Here is an 18,363-nt window from a genome sequence, read left to right as displayed (position 1 = left end):
ATTTCTCTCCTTTCAAGTCAATAAACTGCACCATAGATCTGAAGTAATCTAGCTTTACTGGCAGGGATGAGGCATTAATACCTGAAAACAAAAACTTTTCCAACTCTGAATCCTCTGTAAAACAGTTTTATAAAATTAAATATATACGTTAAGGAGAACTTGTGGTGGAAGGGTTTCTTTGGTACTTGTGTGGGATGCACTGTAGTGAATGTGAATGTTCATTTATTTTTGGGTTTGTAGCTGGCTGTTGTTGCCTTACGTTTTTCTTAATCTATAAATGTATGATATTGATTGCTGTGCTATATTATGCTCTTAATGCAAGCACATATAAAAACTGTTCTATAAAAGTGTTTTTTCATCTCCTTAGTTTATTCCCCAGATATGCCTTCACGGCTTCCAATCCAAGACATTTTTGCTGGACTGGTTACAAGTATTGGCACAGCAATACGATACTGGTTTCACTATACACTTGTGGCCTTTGCATGGTTAGGAGTTGTACCTCTTACAGCATGTAAGTATTAAGTTTTTACATTGAAATACTTCCATGATGACAAATGAAGAAAAATCTTTTTCTTATAACAGCCTTGCACATAACCATCACTTTAATACTTCTCACATGTATTTGTGTTCTTACCACACATTTTATTTCAGATAATTGTATTTTTCTGTATTTTATTTTATCTGTCTAAGAAGCTATTGCAGTTCATAAACCAATAACACAGTGCAAACCATAGGTAATATGTAGGAAAACAGAGACAATGTTAAGGGAATTTTAATCAAGTACCCCTTTTAGTTAATGTATTGACTTTTTCAATCTAAGTGTTTTATTTAAAATTTAAAAATAAAAACAGTAAAATCCATACCTTTTTCGTTTTCCTTTCCTGCCCATATACAAGATGCAAATAGGTATAACTTAATATAGCTTTCATTCTAAACAAAGCTATGCAAGTAAGCTCTCCACTTTCATAGTGCTTGTGGTTAATTGACTTTGGTTGTACAAATCCAAATAAATTGCAAGTTAGTTGTCAATTTTTTAATTTCTTGTCAAGTTCAAAATTAAGTGTTTTAAAAAATTGTTTAATAAGAATGGGAAGTTAATCTCAGGCTCATTAGAAAGGAGAAACTTTTGATGAGCAAAATTTGGGAGCAAAAGTCTTTGATTGTGTCTTCAGTAAAATAAGGCAATAAAACGGCTTGAAAATTAGCAAATAGATGTAAATAATAAAGCAAAGGAGTTCCTATAATTCAATTGACAAGGACTTGGACTCAGTTATATCAACATTATAAATGTTTTTTTTCTAAATAAACAACTTAGAAGAACCCCTTGCATATTTATTATAAAGCAAAATAGCTCTGTCAGTCCATAATAGACCAGTAATAACACTTCATTAACACAGCAGGTCTCAAATACTGGCTGCTTCTTAATTTTTCTTTTGTTCTGGTTGAGAAATGAATATGGATAAGCTTGATGCATTAAACCTCATTACCTTAAGGGTAACAAACAGTCATCTTGACCTGGTAGTCATCTGGCAGGAAGGAAGGATCTATTAAGGCAAATCTCTGAAGTACTGTAACTCCCCTCCTCCCCCCCCCTCCGAGATTCAAATGCTATCTCTCACTGAAAGTGCAATAGCATGACCAGAGAGACAAGGTGGGTGAGGATAATATCTTTTATTGGACCAGCTTCTGTTGGTGATAGAACCAAGCTTTTGAGCTTATACAAAGCTCTTTTTCCAGTGACCTGAATCTTAATTTAATTTAAAATCTTGAAAATTTAAAGAGTCTTTCCACTTCAGAGTTAAAAACGCAGATGCATGAAAGAGCTTGAAAGTAAAACTAACTAGAAACAAAGTAAGAGTCTGGTATTATAGTTCATTATTGTTGCATACTCTTCCAAAGCAACCAGCATCAACTGCAGCTATAAAGGCACAGGATAAATTGGGGCTTAACCTAGGGATGTGAAGGACTAGTTGACTGTCCGATAAGCAAATGCTTATTGGATAGCCTGTCAACTAGTCGCTCCTCTCTCCCTACTGCCTCTATCAGAGTAAGTGTGCATGTGGGGGAGAGAGAAATGGGGGATACTTCAAATCGGCAGCGTCACGTGCAGCTCAGGGCCAGTTGGAGTGTCCCCAGGCTGCACGCCATGTTTCAAAGCAGCAGCTGGGGACTCCCCTGCTGATCCTGGGCTCCATGTGGTGCTGCCGCTTTGAAATGCCACATGGAGCCAAATGCATTTCATTGGTGGGATAATACACATGATTGGAATGTTTGTATAGAAGGGTACAGCTTGCTCAGGAAAGATAGACAGGGAAAAAAGGGAGGAGGTGTTGCCTTATACATTAAAAATGAACACACTTGGAGTGAGGTGGAGGTGGGCATAGGAGGCGGAAATGCTGAGTCTTTGGGTTAGGCTAAAAGGGATTAAAAACAAAGATGATGTCATGCTAGGAGTCTACTACAGGCCACCTACCCAGGTGGAAGAAGTGGATGAAGTTTTTTTTTAAACAACTATCAAAATCATCCAAAGCCCAAGATTTGGTGATGATGGGGGACTTCAACTATCCAGATATATGTTGGGAAAATAACACTGCGGGGCACAGACTATCCAATAAGTCCTTGGACTGCATAGGAGACAACTTTTTATTTCAGAAGGTTGAAAAAGCTACCAAGGGGGAAGCTGTTCTAGATTTGATCCTAACAAATAGGGAGGAACTGGTTGAGAATTTGAAAGTGGAAGGCAGGTTGGGTGAAAGTGATCATGAAATTATAGAGTTCACAATTCTAAGGAAGAGTAGAAGGGAGAACAGCAAAATAGAGACAATGGATTTCAGGAAGGCAGATTTTGGTAAGCTCAGACAGCTGATAGGTAAGGTCCCATGGGAATCGAGACTGAGAGGGAAAAACAACTGAAGAGAGTTGGCAGTTTTTCAAAGGGACATTGTTAAGGGCCCAAAAACAAGCTATTCCGATGTGTCGGAAAAGATAGAAAATATGGCAAAAGACCGCCTTGGCTTAACCACGAGATCTTGAATGATCTAAAAATAAAAAAGGAATCATATAAAAAATGGAAAGTAGGACAAATTACAAAGGATGAATATAGGCAAACAGCACAGGAATGCAGGGGCAAGATTAGAAAGGCAAAGGCACAGAATGAGCTCAAACTAGCTACAAGAATAAAGGGAAACAAGAAGACGTTTTATAAATACATTAGAAGCAAGAGGAAGACCAAGGGTAGGGTAGGCCCACTGATCAGTGAAGAGGGAGAAACAGTAACAGGAAACTTGGAAATGGCAGAGATGCTCAATTACTTCTTTGTTTCGGTCTTTACCGAGAAGTCTGTAGGAATGCCTAACATAGTTAAAGCTAGTGGAAAGGGGGTAATTTTAGAAGGTAAAACAAAAAAAGAACAAGTTAAAAATCACATAGAAAAGTTAGATGCCTGCAAGTCACTAGGGCCTTATGAAATGCATCCTAGAATACTCAAGGAGCTGATAGCTAGAGGCTCAGATACCTCCTCTATCATCTTTGGAAAATCATGGGAGATAGGAGAGATTCCAGAGGACTGGAAAAGGGCAAATATAGTGCCCATTTATAAAAAGGGAAACAAGAACAACCCAGGAAACTACAGACCAGTTAGTTTAACTTCTGTGCCAGGGAAGATAATGGAGCAAGTAATTAAGGAAATCATCTGTAAACACTTGGAAAGTTGGCAAGGTGATAGGGAACAGCCAGCATGGATTTGTAAAGAACAAATCCTGTCAAACCAATCTGATAGCTTTCTTTAATAGGATAACGAGTCTTGTGGATAAGGGAGAAGCGGTGGATGTGGTATACCTAGTCTTTAGTAAGGCGTTTGATACGGTCTCGCATGATATTCTTATCAATAAACTAGGTAAATACAACTTAGATGGGGCTACTATAAGGTTGGTGTATAACTGGCTGGATAACCGTACTCAGAGAGTAGTTATTAATGGTTCACAATCCTGCTGGAAAGGCAGGGGTCTATTTTGGGACCAGCTCTGTTCAATATCTTCATCAACGATTTAGATATTGGTATAGAAAGTACGCTTATTAAGTTTGCAGATGATACCAAGCTGGGAGGGATTGCGACTAATCTGGAGGATAGGGTCAGAATTCAAAATGACCTGGACAAATTGGAGAAATGGTCTTTGATAAATAGGATGAAGTTTAATAAAGACAAATGCAAAGTGCTCCACTTAGGAAGGAACAATCAGTTTCACACATACAGAATGGGAAGCGACGGTCTGGGAAGGAGTACGGCAGAAAGGGATTTAGGGGTTATAGTGGACCACAAGTTAGATATGAGTCAGCAGTGTGATGCTGTTGCAAAGAAAGCAAACATGATTCTGGGATGTATTAACAGGTGTGTTGTGAGCAAGACATGAGAAGTCATTCTTCTGCTCTACTCTGCGCTGGTTAGGCCTCAATTGGAGTATTGTGTCCAGTTCTGGGCACCGCATTTGAAGAAAGATGTGGAAAAATTGGAGAGGGTCCAGAGAAGAGCAACGAGAATGATTAAAGGTCTAGAGAACATGACCTATAAGGGAATGCTGAAGGAACTGGGTTTGTTTAGTTTAGAAAAGAGAAGATTGAGGGGGGACATGATAGAAGTTTTCAGATATCTAAAAGGGTGTCATAAGGAGGAGGGAGAAAACTTGTTCATCTTGGCCTCTGAGGATAGAACAAGAAGCAATGGGCTTAAACTGCAGCAAGGGAGGTTTAGGTTGGAAATTAGGAAAAACTTCCTAACTGTCAGGGTGGTCAAACACTGGAATAAATTGCCCAGGGAGGTTGTGGAATCCCCATCTCTGGAGATATTTAAGAATAGGTTAGATAAATATCTATCAGGGATGGTCTAGACAGTATTTGGTCCTGCCATGAGGGCAGGGGACTGGACTCAATGATCTCTCGAGGTCCCTTCCAGTCCTAGTATTCTATGATCAGCAGGGGAGTCCCCAGCTGCCACTTTGAAACATGGCGTGCAGCCTGGGGACACCCCAGCTGGCCCTGGGCTGCACGTGACACTGCCGATTTGAAGTATCCCCCATTTCTCTCTTCCCCCACACGCACACTTACTCTGATAGAGGCGGTAGGGAAAGAGGAGCGACTAGTTGACAGGCTATCCAATAAGCATTTGCTTATCGGACAGTCGACTAGTCCTTCACATCCCTAGGTTAAGCCCCAATTTATCCCCAGTTGACCCTGGGCTTCTTGCGGTGCTTTTGCCTTTCAAGTGTAGCACCAGGCCTAGGGTTGTTGCTACACTTCAAAGGCGGAGGTGCCCTATCAACTAATTGAGTAGTTGGTGCAAAATACATTAACTATTCGATTAGTCAATTACTCGCAATTTAACATCCCTAGCCTAACCCAGGTGAATGTGCATGGAGAGGCGGGACAGTAGCTACCCATTACTCCTTAGATGTAATGGGGAATATGTAAGTTTTCTGAGATACGGCTGAATTTGACACCTTACCCAACACCTTTTGTAGGGAAAATGACAGTAGCCTTCTGACACCTGACCATATTCCATCTGCTCTAGAGCTTGATCTTTGAATTCGTTTATTATTGCTGTTGAGCCCAAAGGCTCAGATTAGAGCTCCAGTGCACAAATAGAGGTAAATTTGGTTATTCAGTTTATAATCTGAGAACATAACAGGTGTACCAATGGAAAGGGTTAGAATTGATGAATGATAGTTCTAGTGTGTTTTTTACATGGTCTTACAATCTGTAGCTTAGTGATTTGCATCAATTTTTTTTTTTAAATTATAGTTTTAAAAACTATGGAACCATAACCTTATCAACTACTTGAACCTCTGTCCATCAGAAAAATGATCCTGAACTCAATGGTTTTTTTTCCCCATGTGCTATGTCTCTGGCTTCTGGTCTCAGCTTGCTGCTCCTCTTTGCTATCTTTTCTTCAGTTTCCCGACTCACTCTCCTTGTCCGTTGTAGTTGTTCTCGCCCTTACTCTTGTTTTTTTGTCTCTATCCAGTCCTCTATCTTTCTCCCTCAGTTTCTTCCATGATTTGTCTCAATCCTAAGCGCCCTCCCAAAACAAACATGAAACTGCATCTTTATAATATACACAAAACAAATGCTTAACTTTTGGAATTAAGACAGGTGCATACTAATTTTCATCCTGATGGTATGGGCTATCAGTTTTTCCTACTCTTTTGTTTTATATTGTCTGCCTTTTGAGGCAAGGACCTTGCTTTCCTTTATATTTGAAAGTGCCTACTGTTCTGGATGTTACTGCAGTGTATAGGAGAACTAATAAGAAAATGTTTCCCTTTTAAATTGATTTCTGCCAAAACTGAAGTTTTCATAAATATTATATAGGCTCTACTTTATCCTTATATTTCCCTTCCTGATCCTTTTACCTCTTAATTCATTTATTTGCTTTCCTATGACATGTCCTCCCTCCTGTTTTCCTGGGCCCTCATTCATTGTCTCCTCTTCTACACCTATATTTCTGTCTCTCTCGTCCTTTCACTTTTCCTGATTCTCTTTCTCATTCTTCCTCTCTCTTCAGGTATGGTCTATATTTTGAGCTGGGAGTATGATTGCCAGCTTGAGGAACATACTTGTGCTAGTTCCAGTTGAGCTAGCATGCTAAAGAGCATGCAACTATGGCAGCATGGACAGAGGGAGGGACTGTCACTCCAAGTACCCCTCTCAATCCCCAGACTCTGAAATCGGGGACAGTGACCCTCCAAAATGAACAATGAGGGAAAACATATCTTGACATGAGGGACACCATGAGGATTTCACCTTTAAAAAAAATCAAGTCGTTTAATAATACAAATTGCCTGAAACTTACTGTAATGAGACTAAATTATTCTGAGTATCGAAAACCATTTTTATTTGGGGGGAGGGATAGCTCAGTGGTTTGAGCATTGGCCTGCTAAACCCAGGGTTGTGAGTTCAATGCTTGAGGAGGCCTTTTAGGGATCTGGGGCAAATCTGTCAGGGATGGTACTTGGTCCTGCCATGAGGGCAGGGGACTGGACTCGACCTCTCAAGGTCCTTTCCAGTTCTATGAGATGTTATATCTCCATATATTATATTATTTTATTGTAAATAATGGCTTTCTGTAGGAAGTCCAGTTGCTCGGATGCTCACTGTTATGTTCAGTGTCAGAGATTCCTAGCTTGCTCCCTTTCTCCCCCTCCCCTGGTTATGGATCTCTGCTCCTCTCCCCCTTAAATTATTAAATAACAGTGAAACTTTTATCCATAAGCAAACTGTGAGCTAATCTAAATAATATGGGCACAAGATGGGGTGTCAGAGTAGAGTGGTCAATAAAGCGAAATGGAGCAATGCTTGGTCACCTGTACAAAAAAGTATCTATCTTTGTAGAAATAAGCATATCTTTAAAGTGATTCAGTTTCTAAGATACTACGAACGTATTAATGTTTCATTTTTTGGTTCTTTCTGAAGAATGGCAGAGAAGCTGACTGTTTCCTCTAACATCACCCCATAAAACATTAGATTCCTTGAGTATGTTCCGTATCGTCAACTTAAACAAGCTGGTGTTAGTCTATGTACTGTGTGTGCATAAGGAGAAGTCTAGATCCTTGTGCAAGTTAGAGATTTACGGTCAACTCAAGCTTATGCACTACAAAGGCCAACCCCTGTTGTTTCAACAGCTATCTATAGTTCTGGGACTTGTTTGTGAGTAACAACTGTATTGTAATATTTTTTATGACTTATGTCTGAATGAAGTTTTTTCGTCCATCTGTATTGGTTCCCTCCAGTTTTAGCTTCTATCACAGAAGTTAATTGTTACTGGAACTAAGAAACAAGCAGAAATAAACTAATAATAGTCACTTTAGAGTGTGTTCTTCCCTCATAACTGAAGTTATTTACAGCATTTCATTTCTTTTATACAGGCCGTATCTACAAGTGCTTGTTTACTGGCTCTGTGAGCTCACTGTTGACACTGCCATTAGATATGTTGTCAACGTAAGTACTAAGCAGCCTGATATACTTGGCTTTTTAACCAAATGTCTCAGGAATACTTGCTGTGGTGTAAAGTTACACTTCAGGTTTTTTTAAACTTATTTTTCTTTAATTAAAAGTGGAGTGGAACCTAGAGTTTTTAGAATGACAGCTATCTTTTATGTAATTTTTCTATTAATTGTTTATACCATATGATCTAAGTTATGGGATCCTTCACGACATTTTGTTTTTCTGTATACTGAATTCTATTCATGATGTTGGATACAGTAAAGGATTGAATTAAGTGGCTTCTTCTTTTTTCTTCTACTACTACTAGGTTCCCCATGGGTGCTCCACTTAGGTGTGTCAGTGTTGCTGTGCACACAGCCCGGAAATCTTTGCTAGCAGTCTCCCAGACGTCGGCATGTGCTGCACTATTGCACAATCGCCCTGATTGACAGTTAGGTATGCACCGGTGGCAGTTCCTTCAGTTCCTTCTCAACTACCACCGGCATTGGTTGCACTTCAACCAGTCTCCCTAATCCAGCGAAATAATAAATAAATAAATAAATAATAAAAGGAAGAAGAAGAATTAGAGGAAGGAGAAAAGGAAAGGACAGAAAGACAAGCAGGTGAAGCAGTGCGCAGTTGCTTCCACTGCGTCTCGCTCCCCCGCAGGACCAACACAGACCAATAATCCTGTCATGCTTGCACCACTGGGCTTTAAAAGGTATACAGGGTGCAGAACAGCAATTGCAGCAGCAGACAGACATGAGCAGTGTCTGCGCTGCTTAAGGCAAGATCATCCGGTCAGCCACTGCCTTGTCAAAAGCTTACCCCATGCTCTAAGAGGGCGAGAGATTTACAAAGACGGCTACTGTTTGTGGATAACATGGCTGAGTCACAGTCTCATTCACCCTCTTCCCCCCCCCCCCCAGAGATAACCCTCTCAGGGAGGAGGGCAGGAGGAGCACTCCCCCGCAAGGACATGCCAGAGACCAGGAGCTGGAGCGGAGCGCACAACGCTCCCGGTCCCCCCGCTGAGCCTCAGCCTCTAAACAACAAAAAAGTAAAGGAGGCTGATAAGAGCACCAACAAACGGGGCTCCCAAAAGCGGGAAAAGGGATCCAGCTTAAAGAAAAGCCATGACCCTCACACGGAGCAAAAGGTCTGCTGGACATGCTTCAAGCTCCCCACACAGGAAAGCGGTACCAGTGGAGAACACGTTACCACGGGGCAGCAGGGATACTGGAAAGCTGCAGAACAGCAGAATGCCATGTGTCAGCAAGCGCTTGGTATCACACTTTAAAGCGCCGATGGTACAGACGCAGACATCTGTAGGGAGCTACACAGCGCTGCCCCCCCCCCCATACTCCAGTACCGAGGTTCATAACAGAAGCATCGGTATTGTGCTCACCACTATTCAGTACTGATGGCACTCCACTCTCTAGATATTCTCTACTTTTCTTGACACCAGCATCACAAACAACTGCCAGATTCAGTGAGGATGAGTCAAAGGGCCAGCACAGAGTCCCTCCGCATGCGGGATTATTGGAGCATCAGCTTATTCAGACATGGCAGATGGCACAGTGGATGCCTCCACCAATTCTGCCACAGTGGACATGTTAGGATTCTTGGGCACCTTATAGAACCCAACAGTTTCAAAACAATATGCAGGTTACAGGACACAGTCAGCTGACATGAACATTTGAAAGAGAGCTGACTGGGACCAAACTGACCATGACAACGAATCGGCTATGGAGGAGGAAACCCAGGCTTCCTCTGTTCTGCCCAACACCACCTACTCGACGATAGAGGAACACAGTCTCCCCATGTCACCAATGAAAGGGGATGACTTCAGGAAGTTCCAAGACTTGTTCAGGAGGGTGGCAGACACACTTGCCATAACTCTCCGACGTCACACAGAACAAACACGTACTCCGTACATTAGGAATATAACCGCCTGGAGCCAAGAGAAAACAATACAAACAATATAACTATAACTAAAAGTTCAGAGCACTAGGGTACATACAACAACAAAGACCCTATGACAACAAGAGGCGCATGAGATAAACCTGATGCAGACAACCGAATGAGTAATTATCAATTCAGACATCCACCTCGTGTCAGCAGATTTGAGGATTTGATCGAGGCTACAAAAGCCCCCGATTTCCCAGAGCAGGTACATCCAAGCAAACAAACATTCAGAAACAAACTCGCTGCATTCTATCTGGCATGGACAACCATCACATTGGACCAATGGGTCCTGGAAATAATATGAACTGGATACTGCATATTGTTCACAGCAGTTCCATTAATCCACCCCCCTTCCCAGTCCCTCTTCAGGGACCCCTCTCATGAGTTGGTGGTCCTGGAAGAAGTGCAGTGCCTCTGAGAACTAGGCACTATAGAGGAGGTACCCAGTAGTTACAGAGGGAAGGGTTTTTGCTTTCAGTACTTTCTAACTACCAAGAAATTGTGGGGCGGTGTGGAGACCCATCTTAGATCTCCAGAGGCTCAAATGGTTCGTCAAGTGCCAACAATTCAAGATACTCACGTTGGCAAAGATTATACTTGCTTTAGAGAAAGGAGCATGGATAGCTACCCTCCACCTCAAGGACACATTTCCATGTATCTATTTACCCAGCTCATAGAAGATTCTTCAGGTTCACCCTCAAAGACTTACACTGTCAGTACAGGGTCCTCCCCTTTGGGCTGTATACGGCACCCAGAGTCTTTTCCAAAGTCCTGTCTGTGGTAGCAGCACACCTGTGAAGAAAATGTATAAGCATGTTTCCGTATCTCGACAATTGCCTGATCATGGCGTCCACCTATGGTGACATGGAACACTCACTGGAGTCAACAAGAGCATTGTTTGACACGCTTGGGCTCTTGCTGAATCTGGAGAAGTGCACCCTCACTCCGACAGACATTGGAGTTCATAGTTGCACAGTTGAACTGCAGTCGGGGCATAGATTCACTGCTGACCCATAGGTGGCCAAGAATGCGTGATTTGATTGTATCCATACAGAGTTGCACATACACCACAGAATGGAGATGCATGCTAATACTAGGACACATGTCTGCGTCCACGTTCATAGTCCCCAATGCCTGATTACATATGAGGCCATTCCAAGCATGACTACACTCTGTGCCATTCACTCCACAAAAGAGGCACCATCCACTCAGGCACCATCCACTCCACAAAACAATTTGTGCCCAGACAGGCCAAGGACACCCTAAACTGGTGGACAGACAAACGTCTGCGTAGGTCTTCCATTTCAAACGCCACTTCCATCTGTCACTATCACAACAGACATGTGTTGCAACTCAGAGCAGTGAGGAGGGCATGTGCTCAATTACTTCCACTTCCACACATACAAGACAAACACGTGAGAATAATGTCGGACAATGCCGCGATGACATATTACATAAGCAAGGAGGAGTCAGATCGTGCAGCCTGTGTGCAGAAGCAATGAAACTATGGCGATGGTGTATTATACACCGCATCACACTTACTGCGATGCACTTACTGTGCAAGGACAACGTTCTAGCAGATGCCCTCAGCAAACAATTCCTACAGAACCGTGAATGGGAAATCAACAAATCCATCATAACCAACCTGTTCAGGAGATGGGGATACCCGATAGTAGACTTGTTTGCAACACACTCCAAATGCCCCCTGTATTGTTCCAGAGTGGGCATTGGACCACGGTCTCTAGGAGATGCATACATTAGTGGGAAATCCCAGTGTAATGCAAACTCATTTCCTCCTATACCTCTAATACATCAAATGGTAATAAAGACGAAACAGGAGGCAGCAAAAGTCCTACTCGTAGCTCTCAACTGGCCAAGACGAATCTGGTACCCTACCATACTACAACTCAGCATGCGTCAGCCATACAAGTTTCCCCCGGTATGAGCTTTGACTCAGGATAAGGGGTGCATACCACACCCCGTGATACGTACACTGAACCTACGAGCCTGAATAATGTTGGCTCTCTCTCAAAAAGCTAACCCTGTTTCAAAGGGACAGAGACATCCTAATTAATTCCAGGAGACCCACTACGAGATGAACATTCCTGCAGAAGTGGGCTAGATTTGGATCCTGTGTGTGAGCCGAATTCCAGGCCTCAAGACAGGGATATCAGATGTACTGGAATATATCCTTCACCTACAGGACAGGATTATCAATTAGTTCTATCAATGTGCATTTAGCAGTTATATCAGCCATTCACCCACCCATACAAGGGTACTCCATTTTCTTCCACCCTTGCATTAAGAAATTCCGGAAAGGCATATGGAATCTGTACCCACCACTTAGAGCCAGTACCATCATGGGATCTGAACCTTGTGCTCAACTCAATCATGAGACCTTTCGAACCACTCGCATCTTGCTCACTACTCCACCTCTTAATTAAAGTAGCCTTTCTTGTGGCAATAACATCAGCCAGGAGAGTGGGAGGGATAACAGCTCTCATGGCAAATCTACCGTACACTGTATTTCACAAGGACAAGGTTATCCTTGGAACCCACTTAGGTACCTTGGGCAGGAATTTCAAGTGGGTTCTCTCTCATTCCATTGTAATAAACTGATATACCTACCTGTGTTCTTCCCAAAACCACACGAGGACAGCAACAAGGCTGGATGTATGCAGGGCATTAGCCTTTTACTTAGAACGCACAAAAGACTTCTGAAGAACACCTAGGCTATTTGTGTCTTGTGTGGACAGGTCCAGAGGTCAACCTGTTTCCAGACAATGAATATCCAAATGGATTTTGACCTGTATACAGCTGGCTTACTCCCAGAAACACAGACAGCCACCAACAGTTATCCGGGCGCACTCCACGAGAGCAGTATCTACTACAACTACATTCCTCAAGGGTCTTCCAATAGACATCATTTGCAGAGCTGCAACCATACTGTCCAACATCCAATCCTGCATCACAGAGCGCCCACCGCCAAGCAGGAATACTGCTGCGTAGTCACGTAAGTAGAGCACCCACGGGGACCCTCAAAGGAGGAGGGAAGGTTACTAACCTTGTGCAGTCCTTTCCTCTGAGCAGAGAAGCCCTCCTTATGTGACTTCTGTGTTGAACATTGTCTACCTACAAGCATCATACCCTCCTGGGGCCCAGCACAACCTGACAGACAGTCTCAGCAGGTCTTTCCACATACACGAGTGGTTTCTTCACCTAGGTGTTGCCAACTTTTCTAAAGATAGGGTATTCCACAGGTGGACTTGTTCATCACATGCCACAACAGTCCAGGCACCTGCAACAATGCATTCCTTTTCCAGTGGAGAGTCTGTCTCCTTTCCACCTATTGTGCTGGTTCACAAGGTTCCCCTGAAGATCAAGAGGGAATGAGCACAGATCATCTTAATGATGACAGCCTAGTCTCATCAGTAATGGTACACATCCTTCCTGGACATGTCAATGGACGTACCAATCACAATTTTTTTACCCAGATCTTCTGACTGAAGACTATGGTTGTGTTTGACACCCAGACATTGAGTCCTTATATTTCACAGCCTGGAAGTTTTGGGGCTGAATTCCCATGGAACTTCTCTGCTTTGACTATGTTTGTCAAGTTCTCCTGGGCAGCAGGAAACTCTGAGCCACTTGATGAGGCAAGTGGAAGAGGTTTTCCATCTGTGCAACACATCTTGGTTCATCTCTGATGGTGGCACAAGTTCCGCTTATCCTAGACTACTTACTCTATCTGAAACAGCAGGGTATTTCAGGTTCGTTGATAAGAGTTTGCCTGGCTGCCATACAAGGCCATATGGTGTTCTCTGATCCCACCATATGGCCTCAATTCTTAAAGAGCTGAGACAGGTTATATCTGCAAGTGTGTCAACCTGTCACTCCATGGGACCTCAGCCTAGTCCCCTCAAGTCTGACAAGTCCACCATTTGAACCAAACATGCTCCTTGTTTTACCTCTCTTACAGCGGTAGCTTTAATAGTGGCCATAACCTCAACCAGCAGGGTTCTAGAGCTCAGGCCTTACTATCAGCAGGCCTGGCCAAAGAGTTTGCAGGGTCCAAGGTGGCATGCTGAAGTGGGGCCTTGCCTGGCCTGGGCAGTGAGTGGGCAAGTGGGGCAGCATGCTGACAATGGAGCCCAGGCAAGGCAGCAAGTGGGCAGGCGCCAGGCAGTAAGCAGGGCCCAAGGTAACCGCCTTGTGACTTGCCCTAAGGTCAAGCCTGAATATCTGAGCTCCTATGTGCTGTAGTCCTTAAGAACAAGGTGCAGCTAAGATCTCACCCTGCTTTCCTCCATAAAGTGGTTTCTCAGTTCCATGTCAACCAGGACATATTTCTCCCAGGGTTTTAGCTTAAGTTGCATTCTGGGAGTAGGGAACAAAGACACTCTGGATGTCTGAAGTGCATTGGCCTTTTACATTGCGAGAACTAGACTGTTTAGAAAGTCAGTCCAGTTAAGTTAAATTGGTTGGTTAACTGATTAAACAAGGGGAGGTGGGGACTGCTCAAGCCTGGCTGCTTTGGGCCCCACATGGGGCTGAGTGAGCTGCTGCCACTTCCGGGACTGTTTCCATGTGGGGCTGCCACTTCTGGCTTGCGTGGGCTGGAAGCAGACAGTGCCACATGGGCCCGGTGGGGCTGTTCCCCAAGTACCAGTTAACCTTTATTTGATAAGTATCATATGCTTAGTAGGTAACTGGTTAACCAGTTACCTGTTAACATCCCTAGTGGACACCAAACTTCTATTCGATGGTGAAAAACTGTTTGCAGGCAAGACCAATGAAGTTCTACACACAATGAAAGTCATGCCATATTCCACTCCCTTGGGATACACCCCTGGCAACCAGAAAGAGGCAATATCGTTATCAGCCATATTGATGGCCTCAGTATCCTCCTTACACCACCAGAGACCTTTTGTCCAAACATACTGACAGAGACCACAATGCTGATGCCATCTAACAGCACCAGAATCTCAACCTCCACCACCACCAAATAAGCAAATTTGAAGGCCTGGTCGAGAGCCTTGAAGATCTCCCGCCTGTTTAAAGTCATGCATGACCATCTCAATGTTCTCAGACCAGCTACACCCGTATTACCATGAATGGTTATTATAACCTCCAACAGATGAGTTTCAGATGTTGTCCTCACTGGCACCCTTCCCTCGGGATGCAGCTGCATCGAGAGGTAAAACATCTCCTGCAGTTAGGAGTGAGGGAGCCTGTTGCCCATCAACACACAGGCAAAGAGTTTTACTACTGCTACTTTTTAACCCGCTCCTCTCCCCCCAAAAAGGAAGGAGGGTGGGAACTTATTCCTGATCTTCGCAGACTCAAGTTTGTAAAGAGACGATTCCACGTGGTCACATTCATCACCATCATTCTAGCATTGCAACAGGGCAACTGGTTTTTAGCCCTTGATCTCCAGCACACTTACTTTTGCATCCTAATCTATCCCTCACACAGATGGTTCCTAAGTTTCATGATGGGAACAGATCATATCAGTATCCGGTCCTGCCCTTTACACAGTTCCTCCTGCCTCCTCCAAGAAACTAGTAGTTAGTCATAACAGCATACCTTCACAAGCTAGGGATAATTATATTCCCTTATCTAGATGACTATGTCCTTGAAGCATAGCTATGCAAATGGCAATACATTATTTCCACCACCTAGGTGTAGAGAGAAACTGGGTGAAATCAATCCTACAACTCTCACAAATCACACAATTTATTTGAGCACCCCTAGACTCCATAATCTCTTGAATCTGCTAGCTGGGAGTGTTGCTAGATATATTAGAATTAGAAGAGTACAGAGAAGGGCAACAGAAATGATTTGGGGGTATTGAACAGCTTCCATATAAGAACTTGGGGCTGTACAGCTTGGGAGAAAAAAGATGACTGGGGGATATGTCTATAAAGTCATGAGTTGTGTGAAGAAGGTAAATAAGAAAGTATTGTTTGCTTCTTCAGAGAGCATAAAAACCAGTGGTCACCCAATAAAATTAATAGGCAGCAGGTTTAAAACAAAGGAATTACTACTTCATACAGTGCACAACCAGCATGTAGAACTCATTGCTAGTATTTGAAGGCCAAAAGTAAAACTGGATTAAAAAAAGAAGTGGATATGTCCATAGAGGATAGGTTCTTCAATGGCTATTGACCAAGATGATCATGGGTGCAACCCTGTGCTCTGGGCCTCTCCAGTCCTCTGATTTGCAGATGCTGGGAGTGTATGAGAAGGAATAGGTCACTAATTAGTCACCTTGACTTGTTGATCCACCTCTGCAGCATTTCATAGAATCATAGAACTGGAAGAGACCTCAGAAGGTCATCAAGTCCAGCCCCATGCTCTAGGCAGGACCAATTCCAACTAAATCAACCCAGCCAGGGCTGTGTCAAGCCGAGACTTAAACATCTCTAGGGATGGAGACTCCACTACTTCCCTAGGTAACCCATTCCAGTGCTTCACCACCCTCCTAGTGAAATAGTTTTTCCTAATATCCAACCTGGACCTCTCCCACCACAACTTGAGACCATTGCTTCTTGTTCTGCCATCCGTCACTACTGAGAACAGCCTTTCTCCATCCTCTTTGGAACCTCCCTTCAGGAAGTTGAAGGCTGCTATCAAATCCCCCCTCACTCTTCGCTTCTGCAGACTAAACAGACCCAAGTCCCTCAGCCTCTCCTCATAAGTCATATGCTCCAGCCCCCTAATCATTTTGGTTGCCCTCCGCTGGACCCTCTCCAATGCGTCCACATCCTTTTTATAGTGGGGGGCCCAGAACTGGACACAATACTCCAGGGCTGTGTCTAGACTGCAAGCCTCTTTCGAAAGAGGCTCTTTCGAAAGTATCTTTCGAAAGAGCCTCTTTCGAAAGAGAGCGTCTAGACTGCACGCGGAACTTTCGAAAGAGCAAGCTGCTTTTTCGAAAGAAAGCACCCAGTGAGTCTGGATGCTCTCTTTCGAAGAAGCCCTATTTACATTCAAGAACGCCTTCTTTCGAAAGAAGCACTTTCGAAAGAAGGCGTTCTTCCTTGTGAAATGAGGTTTACCGCCGTCGAAAGAAAAGCCGCATTCTTTCGATTTAATTTCGAAAGAACGCGGCTGCAGTCTAGACGCAGGTGAAGTTTTTTCGGAAAAAGGCTACTTTTCCCGAAAAAACCCCTGAGTCTGGACACAGCCCAGATGTGGCCTCACCAAAGCTGAATAAAGGGGAATGATGACATCTCTGGATCTGCTGGCAATGCTCCTCTTAATGCAACCTAATATGCCATTAGCCTTCTTGGCTATAAGGGCACACTGTTGACTCATATCTAGCTTCTCATCCATTGTAACCCCCAGGTCCTTTTCTGCAGAACTTCTACTTAACTGGTTGGTCCCCAGCTTGTAACTATGCTTGGGATTCTTCCATCCCAAGTGCAGGACTCTACACTTGTCTTTGTTGAACCTCATCAGATTTCTTGTGGCCCAGTCCTCCAATTTGCCTAAGTCATTCTGTACCCTATCTCTGCCCTTAAGCATATCTACCTCTCCCCCCAGCTTAGTGTCATCCGCAAACTTGCTGAGGGTGCAATCCATCCCCTCATCCAGATCATTAATAAAGATATTGAACAAAACCGGTCCTAGAACCGAACTTTGGGGCACTCAGCTGGAAACCGACCGCCATCCTGACATCGAGCCATTGATCACTACCTGCTGGGCCCGGCCTTCTAGCCATATTTCTATCCATCTTACCGTCCATTTATCCAATCCACAATCCCTTAACTTGCTGGCAAGAATATTGTGGGAGACCGTATCAAAAGCCTTGCTAAAGTCAAGGTATATAACATCCACTGACTTCCCCATGTCCACCGAGCCAGTTACCTCATCATAGAAGCTAATCAGATTGGTCAGGCACGACTTGCCCTTTGTGAATCCATGCTGACTATTCCTAATCACTTTCCTCTCATTCAAGTGCCTCAATATGGATTCCTTAAGGATCCCTTCCATGATTTTTCCAGGAACCGAGGTAAGACTGACCGGCCTATAGTTCCCTGGATCATCCTTCTTCCCTTTTTTGAAGATGGGCACTACATTTGCCTTTTTCCAGTCATCCGGGATTTCTCCCGATCTCCACGACTTTTCAAAGATAATAGCCAAAGGCTCCACAATGACATTTGCCAACTCCCTCAGTACCCTCGGATGCACTAAGTCTGGAGCCATGGATTTATGTACATTTAGCTTTTCTAAATAGTTCCTAACCTGTCCATCTTCATCCCATCTTGCGTCACTTGGCGCAGAAGTCCAGGATACTGGACAGATACTGGGCTAGATGGAACATTGGTCTATCCCAGTATGGTAATTCTTCTGTTCTTATGGTAGTGGGCACAAGAATGGGTATGTAGGGCATGAAAAGAGCAGCCACTGTTTCAG

General features: G+C 43.6%; 1 protein-coding gene across 1 annotated transcript in view; it reads left to right on the top strand.

Annotated features, from left to right (window-relative positions):
- Positions 1–18,363, top strand: part of MARCHF6 (membrane associated ring-CH-type finger 6) — a 100,138-nt gene that overhangs the window by 31,021 nt on the left and 50,754 nt on the right. The window contains exons 4-5 of the mRNA XM_075921472.1: positions 368–511; positions 7,917–7,989. Coding sequence (XP_075777587.1) covers positions 368–511; positions 7,917–7,989 — 217 coding nt within the window. The remainder of the gene's footprint in view (positions 1–367; positions 512–7,916; positions 7,990–18,363) is intronic.

This window comes from Pelodiscus sinensis, chromosome 2 (assembly GCF_049634645.1).
Source record: "Pelodiscus sinensis isolate JC-2024 chromosome 2, ASM4963464v1, whole genome shotgun sequence".
In the NCBI taxonomy this organism is placed as follows: Eukaryota; Metazoa; Chordata; order Testudines; family Trionychidae; genus Pelodiscus; species Pelodiscus sinensis.
Note: the sequence above shows the minus strand (reverse complement) of the source record. Positions and strands in the feature narration are given on the sequence as shown.